At 45.5% G+C, this 20,501-nt stretch overlaps 1 protein-coding gene across 1 annotated transcript in view; it reads right to left on the bottom strand.

The window, feature by feature from the left end:
* Riok3 (RIO kinase 3) overlaps positions 1-20,122 on the bottom strand; it is a 29,242-nt gene extending 9,120 nt beyond the window's left edge. Inside the window, exons 1-7 of the mRNA XM_052741539.1 lie at positions 19,905-20,122; positions 11,809-11,924; positions 10,979-11,124; positions 10,779-10,886; positions 10,485-10,594; positions 7,420-7,563; positions 3,918-4,045 (exon numbers count right to left, since the gene is read on the bottom strand). Coding sequence (XP_052597499.1) covers positions 3,918-4,045; positions 7,420-7,563; positions 10,485-10,594; positions 10,779-10,886; positions 10,979-11,124; positions 11,809-11,924; positions 19,905-19,967 — 815 coding nt within the window. The 5' untranslated portion in view covers positions 19,968-20,122. The remainder of the gene's footprint in view (positions 1-3,917; positions 4,046-7,419; positions 7,564-10,484; positions 10,595-10,778; positions 10,887-10,978; positions 11,125-11,808; positions 11,925-19,904) is intronic.
* Positions 20,123-20,501: the final 379 nt, after the last annotated feature.

Here is a 20,501-nt window from a genome sequence, read left to right as displayed (position 1 = left end):
CTCAAAAGGTCAGAGTCCTTTAGCAAGCTCGATGGCGCTTTCTCTTCCTGTGCCATGTCCTCTATGGAGAGCACACTCTCAGGAGCGTCAGGCCCCTTTATTCAACCCATACTTGCTTTGATGTTTAGCAGGTGTCTTCAACTTTCCATGCCCAGAACAAAACTTTATTTTATTTAATTAACGTATTTTTCATTTATTTTGCACTCCGACCACAGTTTCCCCTCCCTCCTTTCCTCCTGTTCCTTCTCTCCTACTGTCCCCAGAACAAAACTTGATAGCAGCTTCCTACATCTACTTTCCCCTAGGGTCTCACCTCAGGAAATAGTACCAACGTGTGCTATGCTGGCTAAGAGCACCCCACATCCTCTCCAACAGGAGACTGCAGATTGTACTTTCCAAACATAGATTCCTATTCTTTGTTGTTGTTGTTTGACAGGGCCTCTCTGTGTAGCCCTGGCTGTCCCGGAACTCACTCTGTAGACCAGGCTGGCCTCAAACTCAGAGATCCACCCGCCTCTGAGTACTGGGACTAAAAGTGTGCACCACCACTGCCTGCCTAGAGTCCTATTCTTTCCTTCACTACCACTGAGACTAAATCAACACAGTAGTTTATTTAAACTGCTATACAGACTTTTCCCTGGTACTAGGTAGGGATTGAACCTAGGACTCGCCATGCTATAAGTACTGAACTATATCCACAGTTGAGACTTTTTCAACTATCATTCATTCTCCCAGCAGCCCACGTCGTCTTTGGTTCCCACTGTGCAGACCCCTTCTTCCAGGTTCACAGTCCTTCCTGTCCCAGCTCCCGCTGCTTCCTGGTCTCCTCTCTCTAGTCTGCAATGCAGTTCAACCTCATCTGCCACTTGTGCTGGGTATGTTCTTCAAGTCACTTCATCAGACTTCCCTGTTCTACTCATCAAAACCATGACGATGCCATTTAAACTCTGTACAGCACATATCTGATGTGTCTATGTATGCTAACCTTGAATGCAGGTTGTTAGAGCAGGGACTTCCAGGACCTAGAACCTAGGATCCATCCCATGGAAGCTGCTCAAGTATTGGCAAGTGGATGAGGCAGTTCTCAGGAAGAGAATGGAGGCCGTACACAGAAATGTCCCCAATACCCTGAATAAGTTATTAGACACACCAGGCTGAACTCGAGATGAGCTTCCTGTCATTGGACTGTTTACGCAGAGGAAACAGAACGCTATAAAATAAAATCACAGATATACAAGGAGTCCAATTTAAACAATTCATCTCATCATCCCCTAGAAAACATTCTATGTACCTGCTAATTTTCTCGTCTTTATTTTCTGAGACAGGGACTCAGATAAATAACCCAGACTTGCACCACACTTACTGTGTAGCTGAGGATGAGCTTGATATCCTATCTGACATTATGGTATGAACCAATATGCCCAGCTCCTTCTCTCTCTAGAATAGGGTCTTGCTGTTGCTCAAGTGGATTCTAAACTCCTAAGAAGCTGGGACTACCTATGTGTATCCTGTCTGGCTTCCTTTGGCCAGCTTAAGGTCTTTCTTAACCACATCTACTGTGTTTATACCATGCTATTCCCTGTATCTCTAACATTTACTGTCGGGTAAAAGTATACATTTGTTGATTAGTACAAAATTGAAATTATGTAATGAAGTTATAGACAGAGCTGAAGCCTTTACTACAAGCCTGAGGCAGACTCCCTCCTCCTCCCCACCTTTCCTGGGGCAAGTACTGTCACAGTGCTGTTTTTCTGGAGCTGAAGACACACAATGATGACTAGTCTTGGTTGTCAACTTCACTATATTTGTAACCAACTGAACCCCAAGAAGTTGGCATGCTATGAGGGATTTTCTTGATCAGATCATTTCAGGTGGAAAGATCCACCCCAAATCTGAACCACACCTCCTGGTGGCAGCCCACGTAAGTACAAGGAAGGCCTTCTTGCCCTCACTCTCACTGGCAAGTCCATGTACCCTGCTGGGGAGGAATCCCTTCACTGTGTTAGTTTCTCAGGAATCCAAGGCAGACTGAAGACCAGCTGCTCTCTAGGAATTCCCAGGGACTCCAGAGGCAGACTAGAACAGCTGAGACATCCAGTCTCCTGCACTGAACAACTACCAGGTCCTTTGCTTTTCCATCAGGGAACAGCCATAGCTGAACTAACAGACCACAGCCTGTGGTCACTCCCTTTAAAATATATCTATATGTGTATGTGTATAATTCTATCATTTCTGTTCCTTTAAAGAAGCCTGACTAATACACATATAGAAATATCTATACAGACAAGCAGCTGTAGATGACATGCTATGTACCTTTTCAACCATCTTTTGGCTGTCAACACTGGGTTTTTTGCTTACTTTTAAAATGCAAGCTGAAAGCTAACCTCATCATGGTGCCTTCCCTGAATGTGTCTGGCAATGATCTTGGCCTATGTCTCTTCCTACCCTGCAGTGCTGCATAGCTGCATAGCTGCATGCTTTGTCATACAATTATCTTTTACCGGTCGTAACTGTTCTTGGAGGATCTGACTGCTGTGGTGACAAACAAGAAAATCTGTACTTTCTCTTTTATGTACATGTTTATGTGAGCGAGGGTCAGCAGACAACCCTGGGTGTTGGGCTTTGCCTTCTACCTTGGGGCAGAGTCTCACTGCCTCTGTGTAAGCCGGGCTGGCTGACCCGTAGCTAGCCTCCAGGGCGTCTCCTGTCTCCACCTCCCATCCTACCATAGGGCACAGGGACTCCAGTCCTCATACTTGCACAGCAACCACTTTACCCTCCGAGTCAACTCTGCAGCCCCAAGAACATATAGTTTAGCTTTTAATTAAAATTTTCATATATTAAAAACAAAGAAAAAAACCCACGAAATCCCAATAAACACTGCTTGATACACCAGCCGGCTCAGGATTTCCAAGGGAGCAAACCCAGCTCTCCATTCAGTGAAGCCTTCCACAACTGTTTAACAAAAAAAGGAAAAACAAGGCATACAGTGTCTCCACAGCAATTTCATTAGGAATTCAGCTGAAGGGTATAGCTGTAAAACACACCTAAGTTCAAGGATCTCTCTACACAGTCCCATGGTGTCATTTAAAATAGCATCGTCTGGGGATGGAGAGACGGCTCTGAGGTCAAGGGCACTTGCTGTGCTCCCAGTTCCAGAGGCGCTCTCCTGTCTGTCAGACAGCTCACAACCACCTTAACTCCAGCTCCAGAAGCCAATGCCTACTGGTCTATTACACATAAATAAAAATAAGATTTTAAACGGTATAGTGCAGTCTAGAAATATAGACTGTCTACTAATACCTAAAAGTCAAATGTATGTTAACTGGGAAAAGATCACTGCATAAGCTAACTAAACAAATGCATACAAACCTCTGAAAGACTGAACTCAAAATTGGAAAGGAAGAAGTAAATGTTTGCTAAGATTAATATCAGGAATTATGAAATAAGATCTCATTGAGCCACACAAAAATCCCATGAAGTGAGGAGCAGTTTCCAAATGAGGTTTTCATCTAACTTGTTCCAGATCAGAGGTTAAAACTGCAAACCCCTTCCCATACCTCCTTCCTTTTTTGGTGCTGGGGATTAAACCCAGGGCCTTGCATCTGCTAAGCATGAGCTCTACCACTGAGCTACATCCCCAGACCCAACACTGCTTTCTACTCTCTTCGTTTTTAGAACTTAACAATCCAATTCAATATGATGTCTGTGTGGTATGGGTGTGTGTGAAAAGGTAAATAGTTAAGAAAACGAAAGGCAAAGACTTGACCAACAGGCATGTGAATTCTTTTAAGTACAAAACAAATAAATAAAAATAATGTCTACACTTCTACAATAATGACTCCACTTGCTATGCAGCTTAAGTCTGATTATATATAACCCCTCAGTCCTGAGGAGAAAGGTGTTTGTTCATTTACCTCCCTCCATACGCATGAAAGACAACAGATTCTTTTCCTGTACTAATACAGCCAGTGATTGTCTCCAGCATTCCAGAGTTGACCATTTTATACATAAGTAAGCGTGTCTTAGGATCAACTGCTTTTTCCTGTAAGAGATAAAGTACTGTAAGTGAAAATGATCATCATAAAAGATTCTCTTTTCAAAGGGTATAGGAAATCAGGCTCTTAAAAGAGCCTGATCACAATACAGTTCTTTCGTCAGGGGCCCTGGATTTCAGCTCCAGTGTCATGAGGCTACAAGTCTGGACCACATAGTCACTGTTTCTGTGGCAGACAACCTCAGGAGTCAGAGCTTCTTGAAGAATAGCCCCAAGGGACGCTAAGTGCTGACAGCAGCACCACAGTGACCCATTTTCAAAGGTCTGGAACCAATGAAGGACAAAGCCCAAGATGGTAGAGCCTGGAGTTTTTCTGTGTGGACACAGGCAAAGACTGTGTGTAAACGACTCAGGCCCAGTTCATTCCCTGGCCAGGCCCACCCGTAGCCTTCTCTGGAAGTATTTGGAGATGAACACTCATCTGTTGTGCCTCCACACTGACCTCCAGGAAAATCAGCCCATTCTCCTCCAGTTCACCATAAGCCTCAATGTGCAGAGCAGGAGGTTCTGATGCATCAGGAGAACTAGTTTCCCCAAAGGACATCTGTTCTGAGGAAGGGCTTCACCTTCCTTCTCAAAAAACTCCTGGCTTCCTAGCTCTGTCTCTCCACTTTGTGGAAGATGACGTGGGTCTGGATAGGAGTCTCTTCAAGGAAAACCAAACTTTGAGTCCTGCACCATCCATTTATACCCATCCACTCATCTCCCTCCTCCCAGGTAGGACACTAAAGTAGACAAGGTACAGAGACAGTGATGGATTCTGGGTGGCACCATGGCTCTAGTAATGTTTTATATCAAATTCGGAGGCCACAAGATACACTCCTGCCCATTGGAATGATCCCCCTGACCTCTGGTAACCCCTAATTTTATCCCAAGATAAACAATTAGCCCCAGAGGAGAAAACTGAATGGGAGGCATCATCACAGCTCCCCTCCAGAGACAGAACATGAGAAGGGACTAGAGGAGTGCAGAGGTCCTTCCTAGTGCATCAATGTGCTCCTCCCCAGCCCCCACACTACTGCCAGGACTGCGGTGTAGACATAAGCCAAGATTACAGCAATAATGGATCAGGGTAGTGAACACAGATGCTATGTGGTACAACTGGGATGCCAGGCAGGTGTGCACAGTTGGTAAGTCTCTAAATTTAATACATACACAAAGTCCTCCCCTTCCCTAACCCTTGACCTTCCTTGGTTCCCCTGCAGCATCTTCTAGCTAGGTACCATCCACTGAGGACCCAAGTCCCTTCTCTATCTTGTATGGTGGTAGAACTCATCCAACACCTCCGGAGTATTTTGAGGCTGAGACACTTCTCCCTTCCAGTCCTAATCCAGTATCACACCTGTGACACCTTGCCTGTGTAGCCTATGTGGCTCCCTACCTCCTGAGCCTTGAGAGGGGCTCTTGGACTATAACTTCCACATTCTGTCCTTAAAAAACAGACTGGTAGTTAAAACACATCAAAATCTTATTTTACCAACTAAGTTTAAATAGCTCTCTCGGTACTATTATAGTTATTATTATTAATTTATGTGTATATGTGCATTGCCTGAGGCATCCCCTGGAGCTGGAGGTATAAGCAGTTGTGAAGCTGCCTAATGTGGGTGCTGGGAATCGAACTCCAAGCCTCTGCAAGAACAATGTGTGTTCTTTCACTACACTGAGCCATCTCTAGCCCTCTTACAGCTTTAAGGGTTTAGTAAATTCACTTATTAAAATAGTACACATTTCTTCATTAATATAAAAGATTAGTGTTTTAAAAAGTCTAGTAATTTTGTTATTTCCAAAATAGATATTATCTTCATTAATGTAAAACATTAGACACTATTAAGTCCAAGTAGTTGCAAATGTCAGTGTAACAGGCAAAAACTTTTTTAAACAATATGGAACATTTGGGCTGGAGAGGTGCCTCAGGAGTCAAGAGTACTGGCTGCTCTTCTAGAGAACCTGAGTAAAACTCCCAGCACTCACATGTCAATTTACAACTGTCTGTAACTCCAGTCCCAGGGGATCCAAGGGTACTTACTAGGCACCCACAAACACCCACATGCAGACAAAACACCCACACACATAAAATAAAATAGATCTTTAAATATCTGGAACATTCAACTAAATATAAAGTGTATACTCTAAATTACTATCACTAAACATAACCGTTAGGGGGAAAAACCTTTATTCAAATGAATTCACAAATGCTATCACTCAGATGGCTTAAGGAGGCCATATAGCCATTTGCTCAACCGCAAACTCCCTATCATCTTGGTGAACTTCTATACAGACACGGCATTCTGAAGCAGTGAGATTATTACTAAAAATAGCAGAGCTTAGCAGCACACACCTTTAGTCTCAGCACTTGGGAGGCAGAAGCAGGCAGAGCTCTGAGTTCGAGGGGAGGGGGCAGGGGGAGAATTACTAAAACTTTTTAATAAGGTTTCACTCAGCTTACACATTATACTTTCATAACCAATTTTCAAACATTTCTTCAACTGCACTAGCCCAGAGAACAACTAATATAAATGTGCTCTTTTTTTTTTTTAAACAAAAGGTCTCACTAGCCTAGTCTAGCCAGGAAATCACTGTGAAGCCCAGGATAGCCTCAAACTCATGGCAATCAATACTCCGAAGTTCTGGGATTATAGGCATGAGCCACCTCAGTTCAATTTGAACTCCTTGACCAGACTAGTCCCTGGAAGGTCTGAACTGTTTCCCAACTTTACTAAAACACTAGCAGGGTTAACCTCATACAGGTTCTGGGCACTCTAAAACTTGTTGAAGCACATGAAACCAAGGGCCACCAAGTGTTTCTGCTAAGCTACTTAGGTTCCTTAAGGGTCCTGGTAAGTGATGTCAGGCTTGAAGGCTCAACATTACTACCTCCACTGAAGCCTCTGGTGACAGCATGGCCAGTGTGTGCCTAGCAGTAGAGCCCGAAGCCACACCACCAGCTACAGTGGTCACCACCTGGGCCATCACATCTGCTTCTGGGATGCAACAGAAGGTGAGCCAACTACAGATGCCGTCACTTCTGGAGGCTGAGCTATGGTGATGTTCTGGGCGGGCACTGCTTTCATGTGAGGGGCCACACAAGAAGAGCGGTTTCACCCTCTGTGCCAAATCCTAAGTTCCCGGCAGTGCGGCTGCTAGAAATGAAAACACCATAACGTGGGTTATAAATGACTGACTACCTATTACGGTAAGAAAATGCCCAAAAGCAAAGTCTCTCGAGTAGCATTGACTCGAAAAGCTAATTTCACAGGCGGGGGAAAATTAAATCATGAAGTTCTGTTTTGTTCTTTTCCCCTCAAACATTAGTTTCTAACATGAATTCTTCCACCAAAGCGAGGGAGGTGCGGAATGCTTACTGCGGTAGAATGCTCCTTCTTCTCGTGGAGCCGGGCACTTCGGCGCTCTTCTGAGTAGGCATGTTGTTTTAAAGCATTGAAAACATGGTTGGACAGCTTTAAATCCATTCCAATTCCATCGCCTACCTGAAAGCCGGGTGCAAACTGACAAAGAAGAAAAGTCAGCAGTTAACGTTTTCCTACGGGAACAGTGTGGGGACAACGGTGGGAAGTCAGTCTTGCAGCGTTCCTACTCAACAGACGACCTCCCGCACACACAGAAGCCACGGGCACCGCAGGGGAGCACCTGACACAGAGGAGCACCCCAAAAGAAAGGCAGCCCAAAGGAAGGCATACGCCACACAGAGAAACACCCCTTACCACATGCAAAGTGAATGACCCAGCATTTGCTTTGTACCTTGTTCTGATGCCAAAGAACAATGTTATATTATAAAGCCTCCACGGAGCCTTACCAAAGAACTATAACTTCATAATTATTTCTGAAGACTAAGTTGCTAAAGCAGACCATACCAATCACCTCCATGACAATTATGGAGCTGCACAGTCCACTTAGGTGGCCACCGGGTGGATATTTAAATCTGAGTTAATTAAAATTCCAATACAGCCACCATGTCAGAAGACAAAAGACAGAGATAGGCACTCTGCTGTCACCATAGAGTTCTGCACAATAGCACTGTTCCAGAGCCACAGAACATTTCCAGACAAGATACATCACAACCATACTGAATAAGATATTTACTGAACAAACATTTGTGCACTAAGGTCTGCATGTTTCTTACTGACCACAGTATTTATGAAAGAGAATACTTTTTTAAAAGATTTATTTAGGGGAGCAGGAGAAGGGGAGAAAGGTGGAACAGGGGTTGTTATGAAAAAGGAAAGAAATAAAAATTTTAAATAAAAAAAAAAGATGTATTTATTTGAGACAGGAAAAATGGCTCCCCAGTTAAGAACACTTGCTGTTCTTCCAGAGGACCAGAGTCAGTTCCCAACACCCTGTCAACAGGTTCACAACAATCTATAACTCCAGCTCCAGGGGATCTAGCACCCTCTTCTGGCCTCCACAGGTACCTGAATCTATTTCTTTCTCTCTCTCTCTCTCTCTCTCTCTCTCTCTCTCTCTCTCTCTCTCTCCCTCCCTCCCTTCCTCCTTCCCTCCCTTCCCCTCTCTCCCTCCCTCCCCCTTACACTCACTCACACACACAAATAAAAAGCTAAAAACAACCTAAAAATTATATGTGCATGCTTGTTTTGCCTGCATGTATATATGTGCACTACGTACACACCTCAAGCCCACGGAAGCCAAAAAGAACATCAGATCCTCCAGAACTAGAGTTGAGGATGGTTGTGAGCCACCATGTGGGTGCTGGGAAACAAACCCAGTCTTCTGCAGGAGTACTCTTAGCTGCTGAGCTATCTCTCCATCTCCCAAGACATTTAGTTTCATTTTAAGGCGTATTCTTAACTGTGTGTGGGTAGGCATGCACACACACATGTGAATGCCCACAGAGGCCAGAGGCATCAGAGCTCCTGGAGCTGGAGTTCATAGGCAGTTGTGAGCCACCTGATGTGGGTGCTAGGAATCAAACTCAGGACCTCTGGAAGAACAAGTGCTCTTAACCACTGAGCCATCTCTCCAGCCCCTGAGAAATCTTTTTTTTTTTTTTTTTTGGTTTTTCGAGACAGGATTTCTCTGTGTAGCTTTGTGCTTTTCCTGGATCTCGCGCTGTAGACCAGGCTGGCCTCGAACTCACAGAGATCCGCCTGCCTCTGCCTCCCGAGTGCTGGGATTAAAGGCGTGCGCCACCACCGCCCGGCCGAGAAATCATTTTTAAATGGTATTTTATTTTTAATTTTAGAGGTAGTTCCAAAAGCCTGGTGCAGGGTGGGAGCGGAGCTCTGTGGCTTGCTCAGCGTGCACAAGACACTGCAGCTGCGCACCCATACCACAAAGGCAGGATGTCTAAAACGTACATGCACTTCTTCTAGTTCTTGTCCCATCTCCACAGCTGCGTTCTGTAGAAATGCTATTTTGTAAAAAATAATGTACTAAGGACTAAGAATTCATTTATTCTTTTTTTTAAAATTTATTTATTCATTATGTATACAGTGGTCTGCCTGCATGTATGCCTGCAGGCCAGAAGAGGGCATCAGATCTCATTATAGATGGTTGTGAGCCACCATGTGGGTGTTGGGAATTAAACTCAGGTCCTCTGCAAGAACAGCCAGTGCTCTCAATCTCTGAGCCATCTCTCCAGCCTCTATCCTTCTTTTTTTTAAAGACAAGGTCTAATGTAACCCTGGCTAGCCTTGAAATCATGATGTAGCCAAGGATACCCTTTAATCCATTATCCTTTTGCCTCTACCTCCCAAGTGCTAGATTACAGGCATATGCTCAGCTTCCCTTCCTAACCTCAGAACCTTGTAAATCAAGTTAAGTCTGAAGTGTCCTCTAGGGCTGCACTTAAGGCAATCCCCATCATTTCAGTGGCGGAGTTTTTCAGAGTTAAGCCGTCCTCTAGAGCATCTCTGCAGCCTGATGAGGTGAACACCAGCACAGAGGTGCAGGGGAACAAGAGTCTGAGGCCAGCCCAAACTATGGAGTGAGACCCATATGAAACAGATAAAATAAACTTTTAGAAGTTTACTGTACTCTATACATAAGGCTGTTAATTTGGTTGCTTTTGTGTTTTAAGAAAGTATCCCTGGCTCACTGTGTAGACCACGTCTCTGCCTCCTAAGTGCTGGGTTAAAGGCGTGCTCCACCATACCTGGACTAGAATGCTGTTTTTAAAATATATTTAAACTCTTTTTTTTTAATGTTACAGTTTTTTATTGTTAAATGATTCATCAATCCTACTTCCATTTATTGTATTTTAAAGGGGCTGATAGCTACACTCAAAAACAAAAAAACCCAAAACCAATTACATGTCATTATCAGTACCTTTTACTATTTATTTTCTACATAGAAATATGAGAGGTAGCCAGGGGATAGTAGCACATGCCTTTAATCCCAGCACTCGAGGCAGACTCTTGGTTGGGAAATAACTCTTTCTGTAACTTACATTTTCCATTCTTGCTGTGTTCTTTCTCCCACATACCACTTCATCATGCTTAGTGGTGATGTCTTTTCCTTTTCCAATAAAGCCCTTTTTTGGAGTAGGAATTGGCTTTGCTAAAGGCAATTAAGAAAAGCCAAGAATATAAAAACAGCAAAGAGTAAAGTCTTGCATTCAGCACTGAAGAGACACTTGAATCTAACAGGGTGAATTATCAAATGAGATTCAAATCTAAACAAGTTCACTGGGACAATTACCTTCCTCTACCCTTCCCAATTATACCCCAGAAACAAACAGCACCTGGTCTGTAGGGGTCATCACGAGTGTCCTGCCAGTCAACCTCATCTTCAGAGCTGTCACTGTCTTCAAAAGGATGCACTTTTCGGTAGTTTTCAAATGAAATGGAAACTTAAAAGGTAAAAACAGTTGACTGTTTACTTGGTAGTGTGTACAGGCATTTCCTACCATCCACTGGAAAGGTCACAATAAGGTCCCAGTACCTTTGCTATCACCATTGAACTTCTTTTCTTCACGCCTCAGCTGTGCATCATATTCTCTGTCAAACTCCATCTGCAGCATCTGAGCCAGCATTAGGTCACTGGAAGTGTCGACATTTTCTCCAGAAATGAATGGTCCTTCAGCAACACTATTCAAAATAAGGTGATATAAGCTGACCGATATGCTGTGCACACAGCTACTGATCATGAGTAGAAAGTGTCTTTGCAACGCTAAAATCACACTGAAGAAGGGGTGAGACTCTACCAAACCATTTACCATCTCCTGGTCACTCAGCCAGCCTCAGACCCACGGCAACTCTCTGAGAGCCCCAGCTAGGTGAGAGAGATGGGAGAGCCCCCTAGGGGTCTATGGAAAACCCGTACTGAGACCCAGAATGCTTTTCATCCGTGGTCTAACCACAGGAGAGAGAAAACCAAACCTCCTCAGTAGCTCAACTGCTGCAATAATAGGGACAAAACCCACAGAAACAGTGCTTTGGCTAAGATAATACAAACTCAGAATCTCTTTATCTGAATTGCTTGGGACCAAAAGTACTTATGATTTTGAAGTTTTCAAGTTTTGGAATGATTTACATAGACTCAGCTAAGTATTCCTGATCTGGAAAATTCTAATCTGAAATACTCTAAAACCTGAAGTTTTCTGAGTACTTTTTGAGTGTCTAGAGTTGTAGGCCTGTGCCATCTGTACTGAGACTCAGGAATTAAATTCAGTACAGTGCTCTTCCTTCTGCATGCATTCTTACTCATCTGTAATGACCGTGCCCAGGCAGACTTTAAAGCTTTGGGTAAAGCAAGCACTGAGGGTCACCTACACAACTTCAGGGAAAGCGGCCGCTTCTTCTTCCAACTGCAGCTCTTTGGCCAACTCTTCACTCATCACCTCGGTCAGCGAGCAGGATACTGTGTTTGGAGGGGTAGCCCATGGGCACTATTTAAACAAAAGAGAAAAAACTTTATAATAAGGACTTAAAAACTCGAAAACAAGGTTATCTTTCGAGAATTAAACTAGTTAAAACGACCAAAATGAGTAATTAGCTATTTACAAAATTCATCCTAAAAGGAAGCATCTCTCAGCACAAATCTTTTTTTTTTTTTTAATTACATCTTCACTTATTTACTCTTGTGCTGCAAGCACCACAATGCAAGTGAGGTCAAAGGACAACTTGTGGGAGTAGATTCTCTCCTACCATGTGAGTTCCAGGGACTGGATTGAAATTGGATTGTCAGGGTGGTGGCAGGTGCCTTTACCCACTGGGCCATATGGCCCGTCCCCAACTCAAACCCTATTGAGGATACCCATAAACTTAAGCAGACACACCCATCTCTTTGACAGGCGTGTTCTCAAGGTTGAAAAAAGTACTAGGCTATATTACACAGCATCGCCCACCAGGCAAGGAGTTCTCAGCTTGGGCAGGCAGTTCTTCTCATCAGACACCTTTCTGTTTATGATTTGGCTTCCCTAGTAGATGTTCTTATGGGACAGACTCTATCATCGGCCATAATGGTCCACTCCTGTAATTTTAGTGCCTAGGAGGCTGAAGGAAGAGGGCTGCTATGGGGCTGAAGCCAGCCTGAGTTACAAAGCAAGGCTATCTCAGAAAGGAAAAATAAATTACTTTTACCAACTAAAATAATTCAAATCCCACTCAGAAGTTATGCCTAAGTCCAATCTAAGCATAAGGACATGGCTCATTATAAAAAGTGTCAATCCTCCTTAAGATGTCTGAGTGTATGTCAAAACAAACCAAGAACAAGCCACACATACACACAAAAAAAATGTATTTCTAAACTTCAGGATCTGAGGCTCAGGAATGACAAAGTATGATCACAAAAGAGTATTATTCCTTGAGATTCTTCTTCAGCACTGGCCTCTCTCAATGGCACCACTGTCTCAGCTTTCTTGAAACACAGATTCTAGATTGATTTCATATTTTCCTAAGACATCTAACTCATCATCTACTCCTTGTCTTGATTCCACTTTCCAAAATACAGTGTTTTTATCAAATTATAGATTTACTAGTTATATTCCCTTAATTAAACTTTTTGTTGTTTTTACTGCCTTAGTATAAAGTCTAAACTCATTCCTCAATGAATGTCTACCTCAGAATTAATTAACAGTGATATCTCTATCAGCCACAGAACTATCAAACCAAGGTGAGGCGGCAAAAGTACATGCCATCTCTGCGACAACTGAGCAGGAATACCCACGTTTAGGGAGAGGGTCAGAACTGACTGACGTGGGTAGGTTGCCCGGGTGGAGCCTGGGGGTGGGCAACAATGACAACTATTTTTCATGCCCAAGGGAACCAGAGCAAGTTCTGTCTGGACTCAGCCTGAGACAGAGGGGTGCACATGGCCCCTTGCACACACTGACACCAGCCATTGTGGAGCTGGTCCATCCTCATGGAAGGCCCACCAAGAGAGAACAGAGACTCCCTGAAGGTTGACTGAAGTGCTCTGTAATGTACAGAACATGGCTTCCACTGGCCTTCTGCTCCTTAACCTAGAAATGCTTGGTCTGGGGCAGGAGAGATGGCTCAGGGGTTAAGATCACCGGCTACCCTTCCAGAGGACCCAGGTTCAACTCCGAGCACCCACATGCCAATTCACAACTGTCTGTAACTCTAGTCCCAGGGGATTCAACACCTTCATACAGACACACAAGCAGGCGAAACACCAATGCACATGAAATAAAAATAAAGAAATTCTTAGTCTGATCAGTTCAAAGTCCAGGCTCCAAAAGCAGATGACTGCGTTTTCCCAGTCATGACTCTCACCACAACTAGACAAGGACTAACAGGAAGTAGTAGAGCCACCTCCTGCCCCTTTTCTTTTGAAGTGGGGGAGACTGAATCCAAGATCTCACCGTTCCAGGCAATTACTCTAGCAATAGCTACATTCACAGCCCAACAGATAACATTTCAATATTCCCTATACTAAGTCACTTAGCTAACTAAGAATATAAGTTACCATCACTTCTCACCCGCCCTTACCCTAAACCTCTTCAGCCCAGGAGCTGGGCTTTCCTTCTCCAGCTTCTGAGTCCTCTAGAGCCCAGCCACTGGGCCATGTGCTCTTGGTCTCTTGGTCTGCCTGCCCTCTCCATTCTTGCCCCTTCCTCTTCCCTCCCACCACCTCCTCTCTCGCCTGGGTCAGTCAGGACCCTTCTGGATGCCTCTGGCTGTTCTCTCCCTCAGATCTACAGTAAACCCTTCTCCACCGTGCCTTGGAGCATCATTCCCTCATTTTCCTTCAGGTCTCTGTTTTATAACTCTGGCTATCCTGAAACTCTCTATGTAGACCAGCCTCTGCTCTCAAGTGCTGGGATTAAAGGCATGAGCTGTAGGTAGAGTACCCGAGATACCATCGACATTTTATTTTATTTTATTTTATTTTATTTTGGTTTTTCGAGACAGGGTTTCTCTGTGTAGCTTTGCGCCTTTCCTGGAACTCACTTGGTAGCCCAGGATGGCCTCAAATTCACAGAGATCCGCCTGGCTCTGCCTCCCGAGTGCTGGGATTAAAGGCGTGCGCCACCACCGCCCGGCAACCATCGACATTTTAAAGGCTCAGAAACGGAAACAAAGGCAGGCTCCCTTGTTGCAGTCATCACTAAAGTTTATCACCAGCCAGGACAGAGTGAGAGCCCCTTGAGGGGTGGGGCACTCTCACCCTTAGGACCCAGCACAGAGCTTCAGACACAGAAACGTTCAAGTACTTATTGAATGATACACGCCACAGGAAACAATGAAAAGATGACCAAATGTGGTCCAAAGTGGCAGGGTCTTGTGCCTTTCAGCATCTCAAACTGATCTCGAGTCCCTGCCTCCACCTTGCGTGCCTATTTCTGAGGTTCATGGTCTACTGTCACCTGCCACCAGGGTCTAAAAGACATTAAATATAAATTATTAGCTGACAAACTTCTCAGAAGAGGCAATGATGTCAGACAGTAATTTTTTTACCATGAAGTGGCGATTTCTTTATTCCCAAAAACACAGACCACAGATATAACAGCACACAGGAACTGCCCACTCACAATGACCTACACTTCCCCTCTCTGCCAACCTTTCCAACTGGGCCACCTCACACTGAGGCTACTTCCTCAGGTTAGCTAGGTAAGTCACAATTCCCACAGTTTGAAATCAAACTGAAATATTGAAAAGTAGCTAGTAAAAGTCTTCCACAAAATTCTCCTGGCTCTGTGAGGGCCGCTTTGGGGAAGGGAACACTCTACAAATTCTCCTGGCTCTGTGAGGGCCGCTTTGGGGAAGGGAACACTCTACAAATGGCTTATCCTGCTGAAAGGGGCTTGGAGAATGTACTGGAGGCTTCTCTTACGATCTGGCACCAGGGAGAGAGAGAGAGATAGATATGTCTATATCGCGGAGAGTCTGCTGTCAGGTCCTTGTGAGTCTACAGGAAATCAAACTCTTCACTAAGGAAGTAAGAGGTGAGATAGCTCAGCTAACAGACACAGGCAGAGCAAGCATGACAACCTAAGTTGTTAAGTCCCCAGAATCAACTCCACAAAGTTGTCTTCTGATACCCGTCACGGCACATGTGCACTGCTCCAAACACACACACCATATATACACAACAATGATACAAGCTTTACATTTTAAAGCAGCAATAAACCTAAAGCAACAGGAACTCTCAGACTCCTACCTCATCAGTCATTCTTACTGATCATCAGGACATCTACTCATAACTTCGAGCTCATCTGAGAAACAGCACACAATCATTTCTGAGTGCTCAGTTGTGACTGTCAATATAATCACATTAAGAAATGCCTAGATTCAAATCTCTCCTCTGGGTGTGTCTGTGACGATCCTTCCAGAGACAATCAGACCATAAGGGTTCTTTCTGCTCTCCTTCCTGGTCACCTGGCCACCACAAGAACAACAGCCCTGACTTCCATGACATGCTATGGCCCAGAAACATGGCAGCCATGGTCTGCATCCTCTGAAACCATGAGTTGAAATCTCTCACCTTTTAAACTGTTCTCACCGGTGTTTTGGCTCCAGCTCCATAAACCTAACTAACAATGTATCTGACAGCCCCATAGCCAGCTTCCTAAATCCTTCCCGCTGAGACTTTTCCGTCCTCTAATACGGTCAAGACCCACCCCTGAAGTCTGCTCTTCACGGTTCCTGACCACGGCACATTCACTGGTTTCTGGCCAGCTGCAGACTGAAGGACTCAGCCTTTCCTTTCAGCTCCAATGATGTGACTCTCTCTAGCTGTTCAGTCCACTTTATGGAATTCAAGAAAATCACAACCCACAGGAGGATCCCTTTCTAACCACACAATCCAGGACACATGTTTGAGTCAAATGTCTGGGAAAAGTGATCTGGGTTCTCCCTGTGGGTCACATTTGTCACAATATAACTTTTTTTGAAGACAGAGTATATAGTATATATGGCTGTCTTGAACCCCACCCCTCGGTCCTCCTGCCTCAGCTTCCATAGTGCTGGGATTACAGGGGTGCACCATCAGGCACAGCTAATGAACCAGTATTGACTTTTTACTTTGTGGGACAGGATCTCAATGGACAGCCCAGGCTGGCTTTGAACTCCTGATTTTCTTGCACTTAGCCTTGGGACTACAGGCACACACTACAGTGCCTGGCACTTCCTTAGTTCCCCCAGGGCCTTTTTTCTACTGTAGAAGAACATCCAGGATACCACTGTAGGTTGGTCAGGTCTCCTTAGGCTCCTCTTGGTTTTAGGTTTCTCAGACTCTTGGTGGCTGCCATGGAAGTCCCATGGACTCATTTCTACAACCCCCTCTCAGAGCTAGACACTTCCTCACTTCTGCCTCTCATTCGACAGCACCCTCCCCTGCTTCTTGGGCTGTAAAGCAGTGTGGTATTCTGTCACTGGTACCTGGGAGAGCAGGTCCTGGGGCCCTATCAGAAGAACTGTGAGGTCAAGATTTTCTCAACACTACTAAGATATGCTTTGTCTTTTTTTTTATTAATTAATTAATTTATTTATTTTTATTTTTATTAAGAAATTTTCTATTCACTCCTCATGCTATCCACAGACCCCCCCTCCTCCCTCTCCCCACCCCCCAGCCCTCTTTCCCAAGCCACTCTGCATCCCCACATCCCCCAAATCGAGGTCTCCCACGGGGAGTCAGCAGAGCCCAGCACACTGAGCCTAGGCAGGTCCAAGCCCCTTCCCACTGCACCACAGGCACCGGATTCCAGAAGCCTGCCCATGCACCAGGGACAGATCCCGATCCCCCTGCCTGGGTGCCGCCCAACAGTTTGAGCCAAACAACCGTCTTCCATATCCAGAGGGCCTAGTCCAGTCCCATGGGGGCTCCACAGCCACCAGTCCACAGTTCATGGGCTTCCACTGGTGTGGCCGGTCATCTCTGCACATCCTCCCATCATGATCTCGACGTCCCTCGCCTGCAGTATCTCTCCTCTCTCTCATCAACTGGATTCCCGGAACTCAGCCTGGTGCCTGGCCGTGGATCTCTGCATCTGCCTCCATCAGTCACTGGACAAAGGCTCTATGATGACAGCTAGGTTATTTGCTAGGCTGGTCACCAGAGTAGACTGGTCCAGGCACCCTCTGGACCACTGCCAGTAGACCAAGGTGGGGTCAACCTTGTGGATTCCTCAGCGCCTCCCCAGCACCCTGCCTCTTCCTATTCCCATGATGTCCTCATCTATCATGGTATCTTCCTCCCTGCCCTCCCACTCTGTCCCTGTTCCAGCTTGACCCTCCCATTTCCCTATGTTCTCATCCCCCACTCCTCATCCTCTGCCACCCCCCTACATTCAGTTCACTCATGTAGAGCTCATCCACTTCTCCTTCACAGGGTCATCCATGTGTCCCTCCTAGGGTCTTTTCCTGTTAACTAGCCTCTCTGGAGTTGTGGGTTGCAATCTGGCCATCCCTTCCCTCCCATTTAGTATCCACTTATGAGTGAGTACATACTATGTTTGTCCTTCTGAGTCTGGGTTACCTCACTCAACATGATATTTTCTAGATCCACCCATTTGCCTGCAAATTTCATGATATCATTGTTTTTTTACCGCTGAGCAGTACTCCATTGTGTATATGTGCCATATTTTCTTTATCCATTCTTCAGTTGAGGGACATCTAGGTTGTTTCCAGGTTCTTGCTATGCTTTGTCTTTTTAATTCTCATTCTTTCAACCATAATAGTTTTCCAGGGTCTACATCAGAACTGATGATATCATCATTCCGCTGGCTGACTGAATGGATGCTTGCACATCCATGCTTTTCAAAATTTTCTACAGTAGCAAATTTGGGCTATAAATGTGCATCTTTATTAGAGTTAGGCTAACTCCACTTTACTCTGTACTGTGTCCCACTGTCCATCTCCAATTATATATGCTATAACTGTGTATCTGTGGGATGGATTTTCCCCATATATTCAATCCAAAAACATACAACAAATAAATATAAGAACAAACTACCTTCTATTAAACTAAACAGTGATTTTTTAAAATGTAAAACAAAGCCAGGTGGCAGTGGCCCATGCCTTTAATTCCAGAACTTGGGAGACAGAGGTAGGCAGAGTTTGAGGTCAACCTGGTCTACAGAGCAAGTTCCAGGGCAGCCAAGGCTACACAGAGAAACCCAGTCTTGAAAAAACAAGAACAAACAAACAAAAAAGTAAAACAATACTATTCTCGAGTCTCTTCCTCCTTAGGCACTCACTCACTCACTCACTCACTCCGGTTTTCCATGGTTAGAAAAGGAAATGGTTAAATGATGACACAGGCCTGGTTTTGGTAGTCTGTCTATCCAACAAACTACCAATAAACTCCAGGAACATATTTTTTGCTAAATGATGAAAATGGGATTTCATAGTTCTGATGATATACACTTAGATGAGAAGGTGATGTGCATCATTTATCCACTATTATTTATTTAGGAAATGAAACATTTCAATGTTTTCATTGAACTTTTCCTACAAGCTCTGGGAGTGTTTAACTGGGGAAATTGAAAGAATCTGGCCTGTATTTTTATGGTCTCTGTCTAATTTTGTCCTTTTCTGTCTGTTAGTCTTGACCTCGTCAACAAGATCAGCATCTCACAAGTGGGTAAAATGATATGAAGATGTAACCACATTTACCAATAGATATTTGACTCTTCCTACAGGTTTATAAACTTATAAAATCAACTTTTTAAAAACTTAACAGTTGAGCCGGGTGATAGTGACCCATGCCTTTAATCCCAGCACTCAGGAGGCTCCAATAAGATTAATACGTGAATTAATAACTATTGTGAGGTTTACAAGGCTGGAGCCCCTTCAGGACCTTACAGTTGAGGAACACAAACCCCAAACGAAACAAGTGTCTGCGGTCTCTTCATCCTAGGCAATGAAATACTCAGGATTTTTTCATCCCAACCGATGCAATACGAAGAAGAGCAGGCTCAAAATCAGACGTGAACAGAAAAGAATCTTAGTTTGCCATTCGAGCGGTACGGGGAAGCCACGCCTATGGCAGATCATGGAAATTCATAACCATTTTACAGTCTTACGGCACTTTAGTAATATTAGCTGGAACGGGCAGGCGCCTAAACTTTTATCTTTACCATTTTTAAAACAAGAAATTACCGCACTGGGATAACCCAGTCGTCTGAAGGCAACACCTTCCTAACGCAGTTTTCTGTCTAAGCTTTCTCGGGGTAGGGCTGGCGCACTAGGCTGGTGAGAGAACGAGCCGGTGCGGGGCGTTCTGCTCCGGTCCAGGCGACGAGTGGAGAGGGCACAGGACCCAGTCACCCCCCGGCCACCCGGGGCGGCCTGCGCGAGGCCCTCGGGGCCCCGCCCCAGGCTTGCCGAGTCGCCTCTGCCGGCTTCCGAGACCAGCACCCCGCGTGGGCGCGGCAAGTGTGCCAGCCGCGACCCCCGCTCACCTTGCTGGGTCCCCAGGCTGCTGCGGGCCCCGGCTCAGGTGAAGACACTCCGACCAGATCCATTCGGCGAGGAAGGCGGGCGCGAGAACGGAGAGATGACAGGACGAGGAGCGGGCTCCGCCGAGGAAACAAACGGCCGGGGCACTCGCCACCCGCTGCCGGTGCCGGAGACGAGGTGACAGATGGCGGCGGCCGCGGCCGCCTCCGGAACTGGACCGCTTCTCTTCCGCCCGCTCCCCCGGGGCTCTCGCTTCTTATTGGCCGCGCGTCCCCGGGAGGCCGTACTTCCGGTCTCTGCCCCGTGGGCTGTGGGGGTTCAAAGGTCGGCTGGCAAGGGTTGGTGTTGACTCGACCCCGGCTCGGCGGGGCTGGGTGTGGCTCCGTCTGAGCCGGTACTCCCAGTGCGGGCACCGCCTTCCGGCCCCTCCGCGGTCACCGAGCCTGATGAAGCCAGACGGCGTGGCCTCCAAACGCTCAGCCCAGGCTGGCTCTGCTCATGCTTAATTTCCCGGGATAATTCGAAACTGGAACGGATTCGGGGCCAGAACCGGCACGTTTAAAGAGGGAAAAGGAATTCTTACAGGTTGCGATTGTCAT

Source organism: Peromyscus californicus, unplaced genomic scaffold (assembly GCF_007827085.1).
Source record: "Peromyscus californicus insignis strain IS unplaced genomic scaffold, ASM782708v3 Scaffold_17__1_contigs__length_78620276, whole genome shotgun sequence".
Classification (NCBI taxonomy): Eukaryota; Metazoa; Chordata; class Mammalia; order Rodentia; family Cricetidae; genus Peromyscus; species Peromyscus californicus.
This window is presented reverse-complemented; position numbering and strand designations above follow the sequence as displayed.